The 23,288-nt window shown below is 44.6% G+C and overlaps 1 protein-coding gene across 2 annotated transcripts in view; it reads left to right on the top strand.

The window, feature by feature from the left end:
- Nucleotides 1-23,288, top strand: part of THAP5 (THAP domain containing 5) — a 173,244-nt gene that overhangs the window by 70,080 nt on the left and 79,876 nt on the right. For both annotated transcript variants that reach the window (XM_085653108.1, XM_085653109.1), the window contains one exon: nucleotides 8,443-8,635. In XM_085653108.1, coding sequence (XP_085509234.1) covers nucleotides 8,443-8,635 — 193 coding nt within the window. The remainder of the gene's footprint in view (nucleotides 1-8,442; nucleotides 8,636-23,288) is intronic.

Genomic DNA, 23,288 nt, shown 5'->3' with positions numbered 1-23,288 from the left:
AATAAACGGCGCAGTGACACAAGTGATTAAGAAAAAACGTGAGGCGGCGCGAAGAAATAATAAGGTAATCAGTACAGGTCAAACAAAATGTTTAAAATCACAAAACCATAATTCCATTGTTTGTGGAGACCTATAAAAATGCCGAAATTAGCGTTGCAGAGTCGACGGCGTTTCGACCTTTCTAACTTAAGGTCATCATCAGTGTTTCCACTGGCTTGCGCATGCCCTTTAGGAGCCCTTCGGTCTCCTAATGGGCAGGCCGCGGTCGAAGAGTAACTAGTGCCCTAAGCCAATCCTGCAGCAGCGCCAGGATTGGCTGAGGGGTAGCCATTCCAGTGCTGTTCGAAGAGGCGCCATTGCCAACGCGGAGCAGAGGCGGTCAAGTAAGTTTTCTTTTTCTAAATTTAACATTTTTATTCTCCCACGGCCCCAGCCCACACCCCGTCCCCCCCTCCCCCCCTCCCACCCGCGAGTAGTGCTAACCGCGACTGGCTGTAACTCCAGGAGGCGGCAGGATGCCAGGGTTTGGGCGGTGGAGTGGGGTGCGAGTACTCTGTCTGGTCTGGATAATGTGCGTAGAGAGGGGCGGGCTGGGAGGATAGGAGGCGCAGTCTGGGTGAAAGTTATGATGAATAGCTGGGGTCGTTTTTAAGCAAATGTTTGAAGTGACTCTGCACTTCAAAGAGTGTTAGTGTTTATAAAGCGAGAACGCAGACTGGTGTATAAAATGTTTCTCACTCTGAAGCTACAGGCCCTGCCATGCGTGATGCACCTCTGAGAAGCATACACACTGAGTGCCAGCACTGGGCCTAGCTTCAAAAACATAACAATAGAAATGTTTCTGACGCTAAGCCCTGCTGGCACACAGCGTGTATATTGCTCAGAGGTGCGTGGCACTGGCAGGGCTTCGCTTCAGAAACATTTCTAGCTGCATGTTGTTATATGACATCCCTTTATCAATGTAATAACTGCACTTTCACAATTGCTTTATTAACCTTCTTGCTTCTCAAATTTGCTTGAAAATGCATCATTTACCCACTCTTTTTTCAAAATGTTCTCGGGGGAATACCCCCGATCCCCCTTAAGGTGTTCAGGCGTGCTTGCCGCGCTCGCTCGCCACGGTGCACTCAGACATAAAGTTACGCCCTACCACTTTCAAATGTCACCAGCCACCACTGTTTAAATCCTTGTCAATGAGTGTGATTGTTCTAGTTTTTTTAAGTCCCACTGTGCCCTTTCTTCACTCCAGTTTAGAGAGTTCATGGGCCAGTAGATCCCGGAACTGGTTCCGAAGAAGAGCTTGAAAATAGGATTTTTGGCACACTCTCATTCCCAGAGACCTCCAGAGCCTCGGTGGTGTTTGTCGTGAATTGAAAACGAATACATCTCTCCGTTTAGGGACTGAAAACACTGCTAAAAAAATGCAAGATTCGGAGGAACGATATTTTTAGCAGATTGTGCAGTTTGTATAAAATTTAAATTCATATGATGTGGCTATATATATAAACTATAAGTCTTCACATTAATTCCAATAATAGACACACCTATACTTGATGGTTCATAACCACTGCTATTAGTGCTTTCTGTTCAGTTTTTATTTTTTTTACATGTCTTTGATTTTTCAATAGTCTAGAATGAGAATACTAACATTTGAATTTTAGCACAGTGCATTCATCGAGATTATTAAAGTTAATTTAGAACCAGTTTTCCGGTCATTTTCATCAGCCTTTGTTGAGCCAGGATATTTGTATAATGAGTCTGTTCTATACCTGCCGGTTAAGTTGTCAAAATAGAGCACCTGCTTAGCAAAGTATGTGTCAACGCCCGAAGCCATTCTTAATAAGAGTCGTCGCCCTGGAACCTGCTGCTGTATTACGTGAACCAATTGTAAAATTTGAAATGTAGCCAGGTATTATAATAGGTGCGAAATGTCCTAGTGTTTACCTGGCGCGCGCCTTGTCTTGTGACTAAAGTTCAAGTTTCATTAAAGTTAAACAAGTTCAAATTTTTGTCTTGAATGAATTGTATAAAGTGTTTCCTATATAAAAGAAGGCCTTCGGTTGACTTTGGAGTGCTCAATCAGGTCCACACCTCCCGTGGAGCGTTCTTTCCAGCACCAGCGATTCTGTGATGGTTCAGTTTCAAAATGTTAACATTTTCGGTAATAGTAAAATACAACATAGGACAATATTGTGTCCGAAGGAATCCAGCATGGTTTAACACTTGCTGCACATTCATTCAAAATATTTAAGTTAAATGTCAATCATAATGTCCCTCAATTGTACTTTAAGAGCAAATATTCTCATCCACTGTTTCCTTGATATCGGGCTATGAGGTTTTAGTATCTTCTTTATAGATTTCAAAATGCAGCAAATAAGAGCAAGTTAAGAACTAGGAGGAAGAAAAGATGAACAGGGAAGCGAGTCTGTACTGCATTTTATATATATTCTTTACTATTTATTCTATAGGCCCCCTGCGTACCCAGGTTATAGTCTTTCACATGGTAAACGTAAGTAAGGGATTCGTTGAAAAATACCAAAGATGTGACATGTTTATACTCCGAATTAGACCGTTCTCAACTCCCTGGCATTATATGAATCATTAGCTACGCTACAGTTGGTATAAAAAGAACTGTGAAATGTGGCTGAGGAGAACTCTAGACCCATCTGAATATCACCCATACCCAATGGCCCATATCGCCATGCTAAGAATTATAAATCAGAAACGAAAGTATGCTTTTGTGTCTTTCTGGTGTGTGTGTCTTTCCTTCTTGTTGGCAGGCTGGTGTCTAGTAATGTCACTTCCGCCTGAACCTTGCTTCTCGCATAGGCAGAATGATATCCTGTACCCTTCTTATTGTTCAACTTTTTCAGTTGATATGCATGCGTGTCTTTGTGTTTCCTTTAAGTATTGGCAGACCTTTGCATCATTCCAGTGGCAAGGGATTTTCATTGGCTACATGTTACAGTTAAATATTAGTATTGCATCCTTATTGTCTATAAACTTGTCCTGCATACGTCTTTGTGTTGTTGTGTACACAATCTCTTTGTAATGCACACACATTTGTTTGAGTACCCTTACCTGTAACTGCAAACCCAATTATGTTCCAGTATTTCTAAAACCACAAGGTTTCAGTGCACATATGTCTATTTAAATGGATAATAATAAGGCCAGCAACACCATTCGATCTAAGGATCCAATATCCTCTATGTACTATTACAGCTCACCATAAAATAACGTGCCAATATTCTATACTAATGGTTTATTGTAGAGGGTAACCAACACCAGAATCCTTGCCTACTAAACTAACCTATCTGTAGACTTTAATTCAGAGTAATAGTAATCTAGCCTTAAATGCCTATTGCCTGTACAAACTGTGCGATGATACAATACATAAACAATTCCACCATGTCGATGAGAGATCAATATACCAACAACATACAGTGTACTGGTCTATCTTTGATGCTCTACATAGCTGAGACACTTACAATATTATAAATACACAGGCCCCTCCTATTCTCTGTGGAGGCTAAACCTTTGTGTTCAGCACACATCCCTTTTATACATAAAGAAAACAAAGCTCGTAAGTGAGAACCAAACAGTTGGGTCTAGGTGGTCTAATATGAACCATATCTGTCTTGTATGAGTTCTAGGAGGCCAGGGTGAAAGAGTTCCCCCCTTGAATCAAAGGGAGGCTACATTGGGCATTATCCACATGGGATAATGCTTATCACTGGCAAACCAAAGGTGTGTACCGCACTCCTACAAGAAGTCGCCCAACTCCTACTAGTAAGCCAACAGCTATGGTGGCAGAGACCACTTTACTATACACTGTACCGCCCCCCTCTTCAGAACCTGAGGTACTGGAAGAAGAACCAGCCCATTCGATTGGGCTCTCAAAGGCATCCAGTACCTCTGTCCAAAGAGGTTCTATGGGCCATCTCCTCATCCCCCTCGCTTCCTCTCTCCGAAGCACAAGGTCTTCCGCTCTAGCCCATTCCTTAACAGCAGCCTCCCATCGTGACACCACCAGGTCTGTCGCTGACTTCCTAGTCATGGCAATCTGTCCATTGACCAGTATCGGCGCCAAATCAATACATCTGTTCCCCATTTTCTTGGGTTTTGGCCTAGGGAAGGACCCTATCAAGCGCAGCTCTACAGTGCAATTTATACTGCGGTGAACTGTCATATCTAATTTCCAGACTACTGCTGCCCAGAACTCCTGTGTATAGGACCAGGTCCTATGGCCGAAATCTGCCTCCTCTAGTGCACATCGTGGGCAACACTTGGGCTCTTCCCCATATATTGTAGTAAGTTTCTTAGGAGTGAGGTAGGTCTTGTGGAGGTAGTTGAACTGAATATATTTGAGGCATGTGTTATGTGATACCTTCTGTGGGTAGACTAACATTCTCACCCATTCCTGATCATTGCATGACCCTTCCTAATAAAAAGTACAGTGAATTATGTGACAATTTTGCCTGGGTACAGAGAGTTTAAAATGAAAAGCTGTAGGATGTCATTTTTTGTAAAAGACAACACCATTTAAATACCTGTAAATGAACTGTACACATTCAGCTGTTAGAAAAACAAAAATTAAGGGCTTTTTTGGTAAATTCTGAAGTATGATGGAAACAAAGACGTTAATAGGATCAAAACAAATCAAGACACTTTACTTGGTGATGCACAAATTAAAATAGTCACTGAAACCCAATTTCCATACATCATTTGAGTGCCATATAGTTTTATCAGTAAAACTGTATGGCTGTGCAAATTTAGAGGCCATTTCAATCAAAATGTGATTTCTGTAAATGAAAGTGCACTACCACACAGTGGTTTAGTTACATTAATATTTACCCGCCTCATGTCCATTAAAGCTAAGTAGGTTGCAACAGTTTGTTGTTCTTAAAATTGGGTCTTGATTGTAAAAAGGTTTTGAATCACTGCTTTAACATACAATTTTCACAGTCAATATGATAGTAGGCCCACTGTCTTTATCATAACTTTTCATAGTTAACAACCAGGCATTTAGCCTGATCATTGGCTTGTTACCATAACCAACTGAAGCCCGTTGCAAGCTTTCCACAAGGCTAGGATCCGGCATACAATCCTAAAAGTACAAAGGTATACAAAATTATAGTTGGCAAAGCAAAATCCTATTTCTCCTAAGAGAGCCTAACAAGGATTATTGTAGTGCATATTTTCTCTGCTCGCAGTTTGTTCAGGAGAATCAGCAACACCAAAACCCTTGTCTACTACGTAAATCTGTGAAATTCCATGCATTAAAATACCTACCTACAGGTGTTAGCACAGTATAATAACAATGTTTCCTTAAAAACCTATTGCCTTTAACACATGCTTTTCACAATAAGCAGTTCATGCCTCCTGGCTTTGTAATAACATTTAATAATAAACAGATTAACCCCATGAAATCTGACAAGACTTTTCCAATGAACAGATGAAGTCTTTACTCCTTAACATTGGCTTTACACTTTATCCAGCTCCGACCTATTCAAGTGCACATAAACTGGCAACCATCATGCATAGTTATAATATTAAAAATATGTAGATAAACAGCTTGCAAAATAAGTTATAATACCTCTCAATAGGGGCGAACAAGAATCATCACAGTGTAAACCCCTCCGGGTTTGTCATAGTGGGTGGCCGACTCCAATATCCTTGCTCACTATGGTAATCCGTGAGATTTCTTGTAACAAAATACCTATTGCCTGTAAAATAATCTGATACCAACATACTTATAAAGGTTTATTAGCTTTAAAATATACTCTTTACAATTAATACGCTAGACCAATTGCCTTTGTCATAATGTTTCATAATAAGCAGACCAGACCTATGGCACCAGACATAACATTTCCAGTGCACCAAACAGGCTTATACCTTTCCACCATAACCAATTTAGGCCTAGTTGTGAGCATAAGCTTTCCCACACAACACTCATCTGACACATAGGCATAAAATTAGAAAGGTATACAAAATGACAGTTGGTGAGCAAAATACTATCTCTGCTAAGAAGGCCTAACAAGGATTCTGTCAAAGGAAGCCGTCTATATCCACAGTTTGTCACACTTGGTGTTATGTTTTGCTCTGCAGATCTGTAGAGTACACTATCGCCTGGTAGAGAATGGTGGCCCTGAGCAGGTGTGAGTCTAGCTTAACCTAGGCCCTTGTGGGGCTGCTCGAAAAGCCAAGTCTTCAAATTCTTGTGGAATTCAAGAAATGAGTAGGAGGCACTTATGTGTAGTGGCAGGTCTGTCCACGCGTTCAGGAGCGATATAGGAGATAGCTCGACTACTCTATATGCTTTTCCGTGATCATGGGCTGCGTGCAAGTAGGAGTCTGGATGAGCAGAGGTGTCTGGAAGGTTAGTGAAAGCAGATGTGATTTTTGAGCTATGGTGGGTCAGTGTTAGGTATTGTCTTGAAAGTGTGGGTGAGGAGTTTTGTGTATTTGGAGCTCCTTCAGGTGTGATGTGATGTGAGTGCGGTTTGGGAGGTTGAGAATGATTCTGGCTGCCGAGTTCTGAATTGTCCACGGCCTTCTGGTGAATTTGTTTTTGATCCCTACATAGAGAGTGTTCCCGTTTTCCAGTCTGCTTATGTTGAGGGCATTCATGAACATGGAATTGGATACCAAGTCAAAAGCTACGGAATGGTCCTGGCGAATGAGGGCCTCAGTGTCTCCTTTATATAGAGTTATGTGGATGCCATCTGTGGCGGCGATGAAGGCAGTTTCCGTTCTGTGAATTGCTCTGAAGCCAGACTGAGGGGTGTCAAAGAGTTGGTGGTTGATGTATTCATTGAGGCGTCTGTTCATGATTTTCTATACGTGCTTGGCCAACAATGGTAGCAGGGAGATTGGCCTGTATTTGGTACCGTTAAAGGGTCTACGGACTATTTCTTCAGCAATGGGAGAACAGTTGCATGTTTCCAAGCATCTAGGAAGGTCGTAGAAGAGGTGGAGGCATGCAGAATGGGTGTGAGCAGGGCGCTGAGGGTTTGCAGTCCTCTTGAGTAGGCATGGTGGGGACCGGGGTCCGATGTGGCCCCTGAGATGATGGACTTTAGAGTGGAGAGGATATCTTCTGAGGTGGTGATGGGGCATGCAGTTAGCATTGGTTCTCTGGATAAGATTGGGAGGTATTTGGCTAGGTCTTTTGGGTGCAGTTGCGGGTTGAAGTTGCTGTAAATGGCTGTGGTTTTGCTACTGAAGAATTGAGTGGGATTGTTGCAGAGGTTCTGCGAGGGGGTGTTCGCAATGCTTCACAATAGCAAAGATTTCTTCGCTTATGTTGGTTCTGGCATCGTTGCCGTCTGCCAGAGTGGTGCATTTGGTGGGCCGGACAATTTGGTGGGAGCGTCTCAGAGCGGATATGAACATGCCCCTGTCTGCATTATCCTGAATCTTTCTCCAGTTGTTCTCCAGTTATTACAGTGCCATTTCATCAGTCGGAGTTCCTCTGTTTACCTACTAGCCTGGGGTTTACATCTTGTTGTATTGCTTTCGTTAAGGTGACCTAACCGAAAACCATTGCCTACTTCAGTAATCTGTGAGATTCATTGTAACTAACAACCTATTTGTAGGCTTTAATATAGAGTAATAACAATCCACACTTAAATGCCTATCGAATTTAGCAAATACATTTCACAATAAATATGTTGGTCTAGTGACTTTAAAATAACATTTCATGATAAACAGATCAGGCCTATAGCCATAATAATTGGCTTTCTACCGTAAACAATTCAGTCCTGCTGTATTGGGTATAAACTTTGCCATGCGCCAAAAAGTGCAATACAAACATCCTTTTTAGGGGAAGTCCAGAAATTTGTCTCAATCATATCCTGTACTCAAAGGAAACCATATGTGGGTGGAGCCTAAGCCCCTTTCAAGGTAGGAGTCTGAAAGCTCTTTTTTGTTGATCACATAAGGTCAGGTAACAGTTTCACTGTCAATCTAGACCTAAAATCCATGTAGCTAAGTTCAGTCCTGGTCTCTCAAACGTGACAGCTATGATACTAAAAACAGATGGATCCTAACCTATTTGCTTTTCTGCAGTTTTTCTGCCAAACCCTACATACAGCTCCGGTGTGACCAAAAGAGGTCTGCTTTCAAGGTCAGTTCCATTTGTCTAAGGCACCATCAGGACTCTTTCCATGATGCGTTGGAAGGAGAATTTGTTGCAGTCAAAATCAGCGTTGATGAGCTTGCTAGTTCTCGAATGCAAACATTTAAACCGCCATCCAGATTACATAGAAACAAAGGGACACCCACGCCGGTATTGTTAATACCTTAAATAGTGATGGCTCTGTATGGATTATAGCATGTGTGCTGTGCACAGGACAGAGTGTTCATTGTATCTTAGCATTTTTGGATCATTTTCTTTAATGTGCCTTCTTGACTAATATTATTTTGTTTTGTTTTGTTAAGCTTTCCAATCCACGATGGAAAACGACTTCGCCTGTGGCTACAGAATATGAAGCGAGGCAGCTGGTCGCCCTCTAAACATCACTTTTTGTGTAGTGACCATTTTACCTTGGACTCATTTGATGTGAGATGGGGGATACGATATTTGAAGCAAAATGCTGTTCCAACCATTTTTTCTTTTCCGCAAAATCTACAGGTAACCTAGTAATTTCTTTTTGGCAGGTATATTGAAATGCTGATCACTATCTTCTTCAGTATTTGTGAGAAAAGTGTATGAAAAATGACCCTGGAGGAAAGAAAGAACCTTTAGGATTGGAGACTCTTTTATGTCTACCACAAAGGGCTGTCAAATATCTATAGTAGCTGAACAAATAATTTCCATCTTGAAAATAAAAGTTCATAAAGAATATATGCCGGCGCTTTCTGTGTTTAGTTAAATGTGGTGTAGAATGGAAATACCATTGTAATATTTGAAACGAGCCGATGGTATTATTATACTTCCACTCCAATCCCTCTAAATTTTTGATGTAGCCTTGGACAAAAAGTAGGAGCCACACATGGCTTAATTATTTTATTTGTAGTATTTCCTTCCTCTTAATACCGCTCTTCACTGTTGTCTCACTTCGTCCTCCGCCCTCTATGCACTGTCGTCCTCTCTCTGACTTTGTTTTTCCCTCTGTACATCTCACCTGCCTTTAACACTCCTCTTCTCTGTCTCACCATCTCTCAGCTTATTTAACCTTCTCGTTTTATCCACGTTGTTTGCTAGGTCCAGTGCTATCCTATTCTCTACTGCTCCACTGTCATCCACCTTCCTCTCTCTTTTTTCCATCTCTCAGCCATTATCCTCACTAATCTTCACAGTGTCCCTTATTGCCAGCAACCACCTTCCCTGCACTCTGATTTCCCTGGTGGTCTGTAGGTCTGGGGATTGCTTTCAGACGAGATACGCTGTAATGATCCAGACTTGAAAGACCTCTTGGACCCTATTCTAGTATCAGCTTTGCCAGTGGCTGCACCTGGATGATTGACCTGCTTGCTTCTCTGATTCAAAGTAGCACCTTTTTACTGGTACCTTGTCCTTCCAGGCCGGAAATATAAGGGACCTGTAAAATGGTGCATAGACCATCTACAAGTGATCAGAACTGGAGGTTATAGCAGGTCACCTGCTCTACCTCCCTGTAAGAGTGAAAATGAAAATACAGTGGACGAAGTAGGAAGTGCAGGATTCTATCTATCTTGCTAGCATTCCATCTTTATTTGAAGCATTCAACCATTATTTGACGAAAACCCAAAGCATAAGTAGCAGAATTCATTGGTTTGTGTGAGCACCTTTTTGTTCAGAATCCAACCTGATGAAAAAACTAGAAAAGAAAAATGGCACATGTGGGATACCTTAAAAAAATCTTTGTACAGTCCTGCACAACATTATTGCTAATTGTCCTTAATTATTGTAAACAAAACATTAAAAAGAGTGAGTATACCATTTTGTAACTCTATCATGAAAGGAGGGAATGTTGTTAAGTCACTTCTCCTAGTCAAACCATACAGTTGGATTGTGTATATGTACGTATGGTGTAGTTTTCACACCCTGGGGAGGGATTTCATTATTACGTTCATTGCATCAACCTTGACTGACATGATCAACTGTAATAAAGGTTAGGTGCCTGCCAAGTACCAACCACACAGCAGGGGTTTGACTAACGCCCTACCTGGAAGATGAGATGATTAACTCCTTATGTATGTATTCCTCTTTTTAACTAGAAGTTTGTATTATACATTGCACAAATTGTTAGGACGTTTGAGCTTTACATGCAATGGTTTTATCAATTTTGTTGGAGATCACTAAGAACAAGCATTGGCATAGCCAATAGGTCTCGCCTTTGGGACCGTATAAGTATTTAGCCATGTTATCCTTGGTGCTACAACATCTACTGTTCTTAAATTGTTTGATGCATTTCATTCTCGGACGGATACCTGAAACCCTAACTGCATGGGAGGAGGAAAACAAAACTAATTTTGTAAGAGGCTGTGAAGTGTACATCTTGCTCGGTGCAGGACAGCGCGACAATGGGTGCGTTAGACAGTGAAGTGAAAAGGAGACACATGGAATGGCGGAGAATGGGAGGAGACAGTAAATGGCAAAGGAAAGACTAATCGGGGACTGTGAGGAGGTGTGAGAATTGAGTGGGAGTGGAAGAGGGGAGTCAAAAGAGAAATGCATCATTAGACAGATAAGGATAGATTCTACACTTCAAAAAGATCCTCATTGTTTTGTGAGACAGAACTGCATTGCTATAGATGGCAGGTTTGTAAGGTTGTGACAAATAAGAGGCCTAAACACTACCGTGTGTTTGGAGTGGGTGCAAAACCTGGGAATATCAAAACCTCTGCTGGCACATGAATGCCCCTACATCCTGCCAAAAAGAGTCTTATTGTAATTTGGTGCTCTTGTAAAGCGATCTAGCGCCCATGGGTCAGCGATGATACACAGAGCGGTGCAGCCCCTTTGTTGTGCGCTCTATACTATTGACCGCTTTCTCTCTCTGGGTATTTTAATACACATGGCGCCCCCTAAGCTGGTAAAGTGGGCCAATGCAGAGTTGTTGCTCTTAGTTCTCTTTGCACGAACTCTGTGGATAAAGCGTTGTGCGAGGCGCTACACGAAACACGTCGTTACTATTGCTACATGTCACGCCTCCGAAATGACAACTGTATGCAGCTCCTTGAAGCAACCGTATTCCTTTCTCCGCCACACTGCATAGCGCCTTCAGACCTCGACAAGAGGTAGGAACGCTGTACAGAAATGATGCAGTGCCCTCTTGCATGCCACAGCCTCAAGGCCTGAATCCCCGGCTTCGCCTGAGCCAATGCCCGCCCCCCCATGCGCTCTTTCCCACGCACACATCTTCCGCCCTCTCACCTATCTTTTACCCCAGCGTCAGCCGTGAACCTAAATACGAACCATACAGCCGCTTCCTGGTTTGACCCTCGGCGGGGAGGGCTGCAGCCAGTGGCTGTCATTTGCCAGAGGTCTGTCTCTCCATCCGGATGGAGATGCTCACACAGCAATGGTGGGACTGTCTCACTACGAGGAAGGACTCTCACCATGCAAGGATCCGGACTGTCACACTGCAGCAGTGGTGCTCTTCCAAGGGATCCTCATCAATAGTCATAAGCACTAGAATATTCCCGCCCATGCGCGGGACCCCGGAAACACAATCATATATGTGATAAACATATATGTATCTATCTATCTATCTATCTATATTATCTACTGGCGGTCGCCAGTAGATAGTTATAGTTAGGACCGTGTTTCCATAGGAAATCTGAAAATTCTATTTTGAATAACTTTGGCGCCGGTTGACGAATCCTCGCGAAATTTTAAAAACTAATGGGGCGCTCCGCTCAGCTCCTACCCTGAAAGTCTCGGGGTGATTCGTCAAGTGGGGGCTGAGAAAAAAGGGGGGTCCCAAAACGCGTTTTCCCCATGCATTTTCCCATAGGACCTTTAGTCGAAGGTACAGCCCGAACGGCTGAACAGAATGACTTGAAATTTGGCAAAGAGGTAGTCCTCAGGTCAGGGATGTGCCTTTCGCATATATGGAGTCAATCTGTTCAGTAGTTCCTGAGAAAATTGCAGTTAAAAGTACATAAATATCTATAGGCGCGCAATTCTGATTGGTGGTTACATGTCAGTCAACATTCGAATCGGTCGAAATCAGGAAGTGTCGGCCGCCATTTTGTGTGTTTGGTGTGTGACAGTGAAAAAGAAAGGTGGAGAACGTGAAAAGGGGGCAGGGTAGAGAGTTCCTGACCCCCTAGCCTTCGTCAGGGGGTCCCTGAAGGACCCCGAAGGGCTAAAAACACATGTAATTTTTTTTTCAAAAATTCGCGGGGTGCGCTCACCGTGTGCGCACGGTGAAAAACCTTTAAAAAAACCAAACATTTTAAACGAGCCATTCCATATTACAGGATACAGTCAATCTATAACTATATACATAGGTAGTTTATTGAAAAATAAATATATAAAAAATATAATAATACATACATAACTTAACATTTAAAAAACCTTACACATTAACTTAAAAAACCATAGGTTTCACACACGTTATAGTTAGGAATTAGCATTTAAAAAACCTTGCAAATTCACTTAAAAAACCATAGGTTTCACACATGTTATAGTTAGCTGGACATTTCACTCGAAAAAACCCAATGAAATTCCCCGTTATAGTTAGTTCAGATAACTATAACTCGCGCGACCGCCACTCTATCACAGGGATGATGTCATCAGTGATGTCATGAGTGATGCCACTGACCATGTCATGAGTGATGTGATATGTGACGTCATGAGCAGTGGATTGCGGGCGCGCGAATTATAGTTATCTGAACTAACTATAACGGGGGAATTTCATTGTTTTTTTTCGAGTGAAATGTCCAGCTAACTATAACATGTGTGAAACCTATGGTTTTTTAAGTGAATATATATATATATATAATATATATACATATATATATATATATATTTATAATAAAAACGCAAATGCAGCCTTTCATAACCAGAGCTGAATAATGCTGTAAGGACTCCCTTGTATATCATAAACAATACATTAAAAACAGGGAAAAAAAACAGCAAAGCATGTTTGAAAACTGTTTTAATGCTTGGCACTTAGCACAATCTCTCGGATAGGACTGAAAGCATTGACAGCTCACAGGCTGCATTGTAGAAAACATAGCCTAGCAAAAGCTGAAAAGCTAACTCATAGCAATATAGAAATAAACTGGCACCGTGCCTTTAAGGCAGCCATGACCCCTAGCTTCCCATCATGCCTCAGGGGTGACAGTTAGGTCAGTTGTTCTTTCCGGCTCCCTTCTTGTGGAAAAAAGAAGACCAGGTCAGACTCTCATGCAGTCTGTATCCTCTGTCTACCTAAGGACCATGTCCCCAATACTTGTCCTCATTGCCAGACTTTATCTTATAGGACTCTAAAAGACAGGGAGCGTATCCGTCCTTATGGGCTGGCAGAGAAGGATAAATCAACTTCCAGAGGCAGGTCACCGGTGAGAAAGGGCTCTAAGAGGGCCAGATCCTCTTCTAGAAGCAAGATTCCATCAGCGTCGGGCTCGGCGCTGAGAAAGCTACCACCGGTGGGACATACGTCCAAGAAAAGACCTTCGACGGCGGGCTCGCCGTCAAGAGAACGCCGACATACAGGTACGTTGCTGCATTCACTGTAGAAGAATCGTGAACCTCTGCCGTCGTCAACCTGGCGACGAACAGCGTCGAGGAGCAGAAGTCCACCGCCGACGTCAACTCGGGGACAATCCGCATCGAAGAGTAGAAGTCCTCCGCCGTCGTCAACCCGGCGACGGTCAGCGTCGAGGATCAGCAGCCCTCCGCCATCGTCATCTCGGCGTTCGGCGTCAAAAGCTGGCAGCCCTCCGCCGTCGTCAATCCACCGACGATCGGTGTCGAGGGGCGAGAGTCCTCCGCCGTCATCAACCTGGCGGCGTTTGGCATCGAGGTTCAGAAGCCCTCCGCCGTCGTCAACCCGGCGACGATCGGCATCGAGGAGCGGCAGCCCTCCGCCGTCGTCAACCCAGCGACGATCAACGTCGAGGTGCAGAAGTCCTTTGCCGTCGTCGACCCGACGACGATCGGCGTCGAGGCGCAGAAGTACCCTGACGTCGTCGGCGAGACATTCGATGTCGAAGAACAGAGAGTCGACGTCGAAATCAATTCCAACACCTGGCCGAAATTTGACGTCTAGAAGGAGGTCAAGGTCCATGTCGAGAAGGGCTCCGTCAGAGCAGGTCATACGGTCGACGTCGAGACTCAAGTCAGTGAGGTCTGGAGAAGGTTCAGTAGTTTTGGTGACAGAATCAGCGTCACGGCACTCATCCTATCATTCCTCGAGGCGTCCTACAACGCATTCACCATCTGCGTCCCCAGAGCGACATTCAGGGAGGTCGCGTCAAAGATCTCTTTCACATCACAAAAGGGCTTCCCCTTCTGTTCACTTATCTCCAAGGTGGCTTCTTCCCATCCATCACTGGAGTAGGAATCCGGCAGGTTGGTGCAAGAGGTGGATAGATCGCCTTTAGCTACACAACATGACCGTACTGGAAGATCGCGGGAGCGCAGACCTTCTACTTCCCATCACAAAAGAAGAAGGTCTCCTACATGGTCTTCCTCCTCCACCCGCTCCTCTAAAAGAGACTATTCACCCACCCTATCGGATAGCCCTCAATCAAGAGTGTCTCCGATAGATGATATAAATAGGTATCATGAGGTGCTTCAGAGAGGAGCTCAGAAGCTGGACATTGAGATGTCGACTCCTCAAGTTGCAACAACGGCGATTTTTGAGACACTACATCGGAGATCTGCGTCTCGTCCGTTGCTGCCTCTGGTTCCTGGGCTTCTGGAACCAGTGATGGACATTTTCCTAGCCTCCTCTACAATTAAAGCTGCACCAGCTAGAATCCAGAAAAAATACAAGCCAGCCCAAACAGACCCGGTATTTTTGAAATCAGATCCGCCTGCGGATTCTGTTATTGTCGCGGCGGCAAGAAAAACACACGCAGTGTCTGCAACTTCGTTGGTCCCCCCTGACAAAGAAAGTAAGTCCCAGCATTCTTGGGGGCGGAAGGTTTGCGGGTCTGCAGCATCATCACTAAAGGTATCCAGCGCAGCAGTCTTATTAGGCCGCTACGACAGAGCCTTATGGGACTCCTTGGACCGTTTCAAGGAAAAGCTACCAAAGGAAGATCAAAGGGTCTTTGAAGAGGTCATCAAGGAAGGATCCCTTGTAGCTAACCAAGTGATTAGCACGGCAGCGGATGGTGCCACACTGTCGGCGCATTCTTATGCGCATGGTATTTGCGCTAGGAGGTCTGCCTGGTTAAGACTAACATCCCTCAAGCCAGATGCGCAGCAGAGGATCCTTAACCTGCCTTTTTCTGGCTCCTCACTGTTTGGCACTCATACCGATGAGGAGATGGCTTGGATGAAAGCCGAGTTAGACACTCTTAAGGCGGTGGGATCAGAAAAGAAAAAAGAGTTCAAGCGGAGGTACCGACCCAACCAGCAAAAGGGCTACCAACAGAGGGTTCAAACCCCTTAGTGGTCCCTAAACAAAAATCAAGGAAAACTGTTCCAAAGCCATAAGTCAAACAGGGGTAGAGGAGGTCATCAGCAGCAGTCCTCTACCACAGCTAGATCAGCGGGGAAGCAATGAGCAAGAGCTTCCTCTGGCGCCGTTGTCCACTCCAGTGGGAGGAAGTGTTTCACATTATCTGAGAGAGTGGTGCAAAATAACAAAAGACCGTTGGGTGCTCAGTATACTATGCAATGGATACGCGCTACGTTTTCGTGTGTCTCCAAAGGACATCCCTCCGAAAAGATCTCGTCCTCACCAGCTAAAGTTACTGCGACTGGAAGTGGTAACCCTTCTGCGGAAAAAGGCCATAGAAGAGGTTCCTCCTTCTCAGCGGGGGAAGCGAGTTTATTCCAGGTATTTTGTGGTGCCAAAAAGAGATCAAGAGCACAAATTAAGACCTATCCTGGACCTTCGATTGCTGATCAAGGTCATCTTGAAGGAGAAGTTTCGCATTTTGGCGCTTCATCAAATATGTCCACGTCTGCAAACAGGAGATTGGATGTGTTCAGTGGACCTCCAAGATGCGTACTTCCACATACCTATCATTCCCCGTCATCGCAAATATCTACGATTCATGGTCGGCAGCAAGCATTACCATTTCAAGGTGTTGCCCTTCGGACTGAAATCTGCCCCACGGGTCTTTACAAAGTGCATGGCGGTGGTGGCGGCGGCTCTACACAGAAGGGGTCTGTTCGTTTACCCGTACTTGGACGATTGGCTCCTGAAAGGGCCATCACCTCAGCAAGTAAGGAGCGATTTCCAAATCTGTCTAAATCTGCTCCACAGGCTAGGTCTGCATGTGAACATGGAGAAATCAGTTCACCGGCCTACCCAGACGATCCATTATTTGGGCTCCACGCTGGATACAAGCTTAGGAAGAGCGTTTCCTTCGGAGGAGAGACTTTCTTCAATGCAACAGAAGTGCAAAACTCTTCTCCGGACAGCTCGTACAACGGTCCGGCAAGTGGCATCTCTGCTAGGATTGATGGCTTCTTGCATATTTCTCATTCCCAACGCCAGGCTGAGAATGAGACCTTTGGAACAGGACCTAGAGGACAAGTGGGACCAAGCATCGGGTCACTGGGAAGACCGAATTGTGCTTTCACAAGCAGCAAAGTATTGTATGGTGGACTCGACCAAAGAACCTCTTAGTGGGAGTCCCCTTCCATCAACCAGTTCCGACGCAGTCCTTAGTAACGGATGCATCTCTACAAAGGTGGGGAACGGATATAGATTGCCTGCAGATGCAGGGACGGTGGTCCATCAAGGAACAATACTACCATATAAACATGTTGGAGCTGCGAGCAGTCCACCTAGCTCTGAAAGCTTTTCAGCCATCAATCACGTTCAACTCGATCTTTGTCCAAACAGACTACACGACCACCGTGTATTACCTCAACAAACAGAGTGGTATGCGCTCTCGCCCGCTCTCCCTGGAAGCTCAAACGATATGGCACTGGCTTCTAGCCCGAGGCCTTTCCATCACAGCGGTGCATCTTCCAGGGGAGCGAAACGTGCGAGCAGACGCACTCAGTCGACACTTCGAAGACCAGCCAGATTGGGTGCTAAACGACGAGGTAGTGGCAGATATTTTCCATCAGTGGGGGCAACCTTCCATAGATTTGTTTGCAGACGACCAAAACAAGAAATACCACACCTTCGCATCCAGGTTCCACCGTCCAGGGACGAGGGGGAATGCTCTTTTGATGGATTGGTCCGGAATATTTGCATACGCCTTTCCTCCCCTGTCTCTGATCCCGAAGGTGGTATCCAAGCACATCCGATCCAACATGAAGATGATCTTGATAGCTCCAGACTGGCCTCATCAGTGGTGGTACCCAGACCTGTTACAGTTGTCGGTGCTCCCCCACAGGAGACTACCTTACAGATCGGACCTGCTGACCAAGATGGACGGGAAGATTCTGCATCCCAACCTTCCCTCACTGAACTTGGCAGCATGGCTCCTGAGGTCCTGCAATATGGACACTTGAATTTACCACAGGACTGTATGCACATCCTAAGAGAGCAAAGAGACCTTCCACGAGGGAGTCATACTCCTTTAAGTGGAAAAGATTCTACTTGTGATGCACTCGTAATAATTGTAACCCTACTACAGGGCAGGAGGAGGTCATTCTTCCTTACCTCCTGTACTTGGCCAAATCAGGTTTAAAGTATTCCTCGATCAGGGTACACCTAGCTGCCATTACGGCCTACAGAAAGTCTCCAAACCAGCCTTCCTTTTTTCAACTACAGGTGGTCAAGGATTTCCTACAGGGGTTGAAGAAAGTGTATCCCCCTGTTCGGCCTCCTCCTCCTCCTTGGGAGTTGAATCTAGTCCTCTCTAGATTGATGGGTCCTCCCTTTGAGCCCATCCATAAAGCCACGTTGCAGCATTTGACATGGAAGACCGCTTTGTTAGTGGCGATAACATCAGTGCGCAGAGTAAGTGAAATCCAAGCGCTGTCTGCCAAAGAGCCATATACTATTTTTCACCACAACAGAGTAGTATTAAGGACTCACCCTGCTTTTCTACCGAAAGTTGTATCTGATTTTCATGTCAACCAGTCAATCTCCCTAACTTCCTTTTTTCCCAATCCCGCAACTCCTGCGGAGAGATCACTACACTCCTTAGACCTTAAGAGAGTGCTCAAGTTCTATTTGGAGGGAACGAAAGGCATAAGAAAATCATCAATTGTTTCTAAATTATGGATCCATGAGGACAGGCTTTCCAGCTTCCAAAAGGTCCATTTCGAGATGGATAGTGTCCTGTATAAAATTGGCTTACCAATTGGCAAATAAACCCCTATTGTTGTCGCCTAAAGCACACTTCACTAGGGGGAAAGCGGCTACAATAGCTTTCTTGCATGATGTTCCAATGGCAGAGATTTGCAAGGCAACAACCTGGAGATCGGTACACACGTTCACAAGGCATTATTGTCTTGAATCCGATTCCAGAACCAAGGCCAAGCCTCCTTGAGGAATCTATTCAGATAATAAGATATCTGGGTTTTCAAGTTTTAGTTATCTGAGCTTGATTATTAATTATTTTTTCCTTTGCCCGCAGGTGGAAGAGGTGAGGCTCGCTATTCTATTCTAGTGCTTATGACTATTGATGAGGATTCCCTGGAAGAGAAGGATTAGTTACTTACCTGTAATCCTAGTTCTCTTCCAGGGGTATCCTCATGAAAGTCATAAGCAACCCTCCCGCCTCCCCGGGCAAAGGAATCTTGGTTATTAAGGAATTATCAACTCTTTGTGTCATGGCTTTTGAGTCACCGCAAAGAACAACTGACATAACTGTCACTCCTGAGGCATGATGGGAAGCTAGGGGTCATGGCTGCCTTAAAGGCACGGTGCCAGTTTATTTCTATGTTGCTATGAGTTAGCTTTTCAGCTTTTGCTAGGCTATGTTTTCTACAATGCAACCTGTGAGCTGTCGATGCTTTCAGTCCTATCTGAGAGATTGTGGTAAGTGCAAAGCATTAATACAGTTTTCAAACATGCTTTGCTGTTGTTTTCCCCTGTTTTTAATGTATTGTTTATGATATACAAGGGAGTCCTTACAGCATTATACAGCTCTGGTTATGAAAGGCTGCATTTGCTTTTTTATTATTTTATATATATATATATATATATATATATATATATATATATATATATATATATATATATATATATATATATTCACTGAAAAAACCATAGGTTTCAGGGGCGTTATAGTTAGCTGGACTTTTCACTCGTACAAAACCATTGAAATTCCCCCTTTATAGTTAGTTCAGCTAACTATAACATGCGCCCACGCAACGCACTGCTGATGACGTCACATATTACATCACTCATGACATGGTCAGTGACATCACTCATGACATCACTGATGACATCTCAAAGTGAGTGGTGTTGTGTAACAGGATGTATAGGTGTATGAGTACATATGATGAGTGAGTACATGTATGAGTGACTGTATAGGACTGTTGGTGAATGAATGGATGTGTATGTGGATCTTAGAATTACTGAATAGGTTGTTGTAACTGGTATTGGTATGTCCATTGTTTTGAAAATTTTAGTTTCTATTTTTGAATGTGTGTATCAAAGGTTATATTAGGGGGAGAGGAGGTCTGCCACGCTATCACAAGGATGATGTCATCAGTGATGTAATCAGTGATGTCACTTGAGATGTCATCAGTGATGTCATGAGTGATGTCACTGACCATGTCATGAGTGATGTAATATGTGACGTCATCAGCAGTGCATTGCGGGCGCGCGAGTTATAGTTAGCTGAACTAACTATAACGGGGGAATTTCAATGGTTTTGTACGAGTGAAAAGTCCAGCTAACTATAACGCCCCTGAAACCTATGGTTTTCTCCAGTGAATTTCTAAGGTTTTTTAAATGCTAATTCCTAACTATAACGTGCCTGAAACCTATGTTTTTTTCAGTGAATTTCAAAGGTTTTTTAAATGCTAATTTCTAACTATGCCTACAGAGATAGGACATGTGAAGAAAGAAGAAAAAACACACAGAAAGAAAAAAAAGAAATGCAGAAAGAAGCAACAGAAGTCCTCAAAGACGAAGAAAAGCAGAAAGAAGCCTTGTTGCAAAATCATCCTGTACCCGCAACTTTTTCAGACGGATACTGGTGGTAACTGAGTCTGACTAACCTGTCCTAGCGCCAGTGCTATGTTAAAAGACACTCAGAATACAGTGAAAACACCTACATACACTAGGGAACACAATGCGTTCGGGTCCCCCTGTGATTAGCATGACCTCCTCTGTAAGCCCCTAGAATATAATAGGGCAGAGGATTAAAACTACCTCTTAAAACGCGCCACAGGGCGTGTTTGCACACGCCACCTCAGGCCCCGTCCCCTCCCTTCCCCACTGTATAAACACGCCCTGTGGCCATTTTAAGTTGGGAGATTAAGTCCCCTTGAATCCTGAGGGTCCCTAGGGTCCAACTAGGTACCTCCAGTAAGCGCCACAGAGCTGCGTTGCAGAGAGATGTAAAAAGGGGCACGACCTAGACCACCTCTCTGTAACGCAGCGCAGTGGCGCTTACTGGAAGCACCTGGTGGGCTAGTTGGCCCCCAGGGTCCCTCAGGATTGAAGGGGAATTATTTCCCCAACTTAAAACACGCCACAGGGCTTGTTTGCACACGTTAACTCAGGCCCCGTCCCCTCCCTTCACCACTGTGTAAACACGCCCTGTGGCCGTTTTTAGTTGGGAGATTAAGTTCATTTGAATCCTGAGTGTCCCTAGGGTCCAACTAGCCCACTAGGTACCTCCAGTAAGCGCCACAGAGCTGCGTTGCAGAGAGGTGTAAAAAGTGGCACGGCCTGGACCACCTCTCTGCAACACAGCTCAGTGGTGCTTACTGGAAGCACCTGGTGGGCTAGTTAGCCCCCAGGGTCCCTCAGGATTGAAGAGAATTATTTCCCCAACTTAAAACGCTCCATAGGGCGTGTTTGCACACGTCACCTCAGGCCCCGTCCCCTCCCTTCCTCACTGTGTAAACACGCCCTGTGGCCGTTTTTTAAGTTGGGAGATTAAGTCCCCTTGAATCCTGAGGGTCCCTAGGGGCAAAATAGCCCACTAGGTACGTCCAGTAAGCGCCATTGCAGAAAGGTGTAAAAAGGGGCACAACCTGCACCACCTCTCTGCAACGCAGAGCATTGGCGCTTACTGAAAGCACCTGGTGGGCTAGTTGGCCCCCAGGGTCCCTCAGGATTGAAAGGGAATTATTTCCCCAACTTAAAACGCGCCACAGGGCGTGTTTGCACACGTCACCTCAGGCCCCATCCCCTCCCTTCACCACTGTGTAAACGCGCCCTGTGGCCGTTCTAAGATGAGAGATTAAGTCCCCTTGAGGTCAAACTAGCCCACTAGGTACCTCCAGTAAGCGCCACAGAGCTGCGTTGCATAGAGGTGTAAAATGGGGCGTGGCCTCAGAACACCTGTCTGCAACACAGCTCCCTGGCGCATACTGGAGATACCTATTGGGCTAGTTGGCCCTCAGGGACCCTCAGTATTGAAGGGGAATTAATTCCCCAACTTACAACTGGCAAGGGGGCGCGTTTGCAGAGTGCTGCAAGGAGGGGGCGTGAGCTCCGGCGCGATGCCGGTCTTTCATTTATTTTATTTTTTTAAGAAGGAGGGCTGTTTGGCCCCCCTTCTTTTTCTAATTTATTGGCCCTGGGGACCCCATCCCCCAGGGCTGTCACTCTATTTTTTTTTTGTTGAAAAAAATTAATTTGTAAGGGGGCCGCGTGGCCCCCCTCCCAAGGCCTTAATCGGCCCCGGGGACCCCAACCCCCGGGTCATGGCCTTTTTTTTTTTTCTTTTTAATTCTTTAGGAGGGGGGCTGCGTTGCCCCCCTCCTCAGGCCACTTATGGCCCCGGGGGCATCCCCCGGGGCTGGCCTTTGTTATTATTATTTAAAAAAAATATATATTTATAGAAACATCTAGGACATGCTGGACAAACCGTATGTATCTATCACCATGACGATTTGCGCGATATTCATTAAAAGGCGACTATGCATACAATGAATCCACGTGGAATGTATTTACACCGCTAGTGAAGCTCTGACATGTCTGACGCCCTACCGTGCCTAATCCCGGCGCCCCGCCGGTGGGTACTCTCCAAGTAGACACCCTTGTCGTTTATTTATACAAACATGGGTAGCTATTGACGGGCACAATTAATACACACACACACCAAGCCATTCAAAGGGGATTCGACAAAAATTTGACCAAACTATACAAGAAACCCCTCTCCTGGTTATTAAAACACACATCCACCGCCGGATGTGTAATACTTTTTATTTTACTCTCTGGAAAGGAGACGAACCTCACTTGAGAGTCACAGCGTGCTCCTGGCTGAGCCCAATGCTGTGTTACACCCACCAGTGCCCGCCGAGTGCCACACACCTCTGTGTTGTATTCCACCAGCTAGTGCGTATGCTATGACACTCTCTAGCCCATCTGCACTGTAACACCACCCCGTGAATATGTCATGCCACACTTGCCTTCGCACGGGTTATATTGCTCCATCTAACGTGCCTTCCTCGATGTGTATGTTATAACGCACAGCGCTATGCCATACATATTACAATCTGGGATCCATATCTTTGTCACAGTGTGTTGGAAACAGCCCCACTCCCACTCCGCAGGGTGGTGGTGGACCTTCCCAACACAATGGGGTAACTTGGCTCGAGTGGTCAGGAAACAGGCACAGTGCTAAGCATACAATATACCCATACAATAACCATGCGTGCATCCGTTCCAAAAACGACTCTACACCGTAAAAATTATGAAAATATTCTTCTTTATCTTTTTCTCTTAGTTGCTGATTGGAAAAATAAATAAGACAATCACAATATACAAATTTAAATAGTGCAGGTCAAATAAATACTGGCTGTTTGATGAAATAAATAGGGGTGATCATAAATAACAGGGCATAAATACAAGTGCAATATATACAGACAATTAAATACTTTGAGGCAATAAATACTGTACCAATAAATATTGTACACCAACAAGTCCTGTGGACCTATAAATATAGTGCAGCAATAAATAGGTAAAAACTCAATAAATACAGTATCCCCAATAAATAATTAAAAGTATACAGCAACCCTCATATAATCAGATGACACTTCAATTCTTAAGGGCTGATATGGCCCAGGCACAGCT

The sequence above is a fragment of the Triturus cristatus genome, chromosome 4_1, assembly GCF_964204655.1.
Source record: "Triturus cristatus chromosome 4_1, aTriCri1.1, whole genome shotgun sequence".
Classification (NCBI taxonomy): domain Eukaryota; kingdom Metazoa; phylum Chordata; class Amphibia; order Caudata; family Salamandridae; genus Triturus; species Triturus cristatus.
The sequence above is the reverse complement of the archived record's forward strand: the minus strand, read 5'-3'. Positions and strand labels throughout refer to the sequence as shown.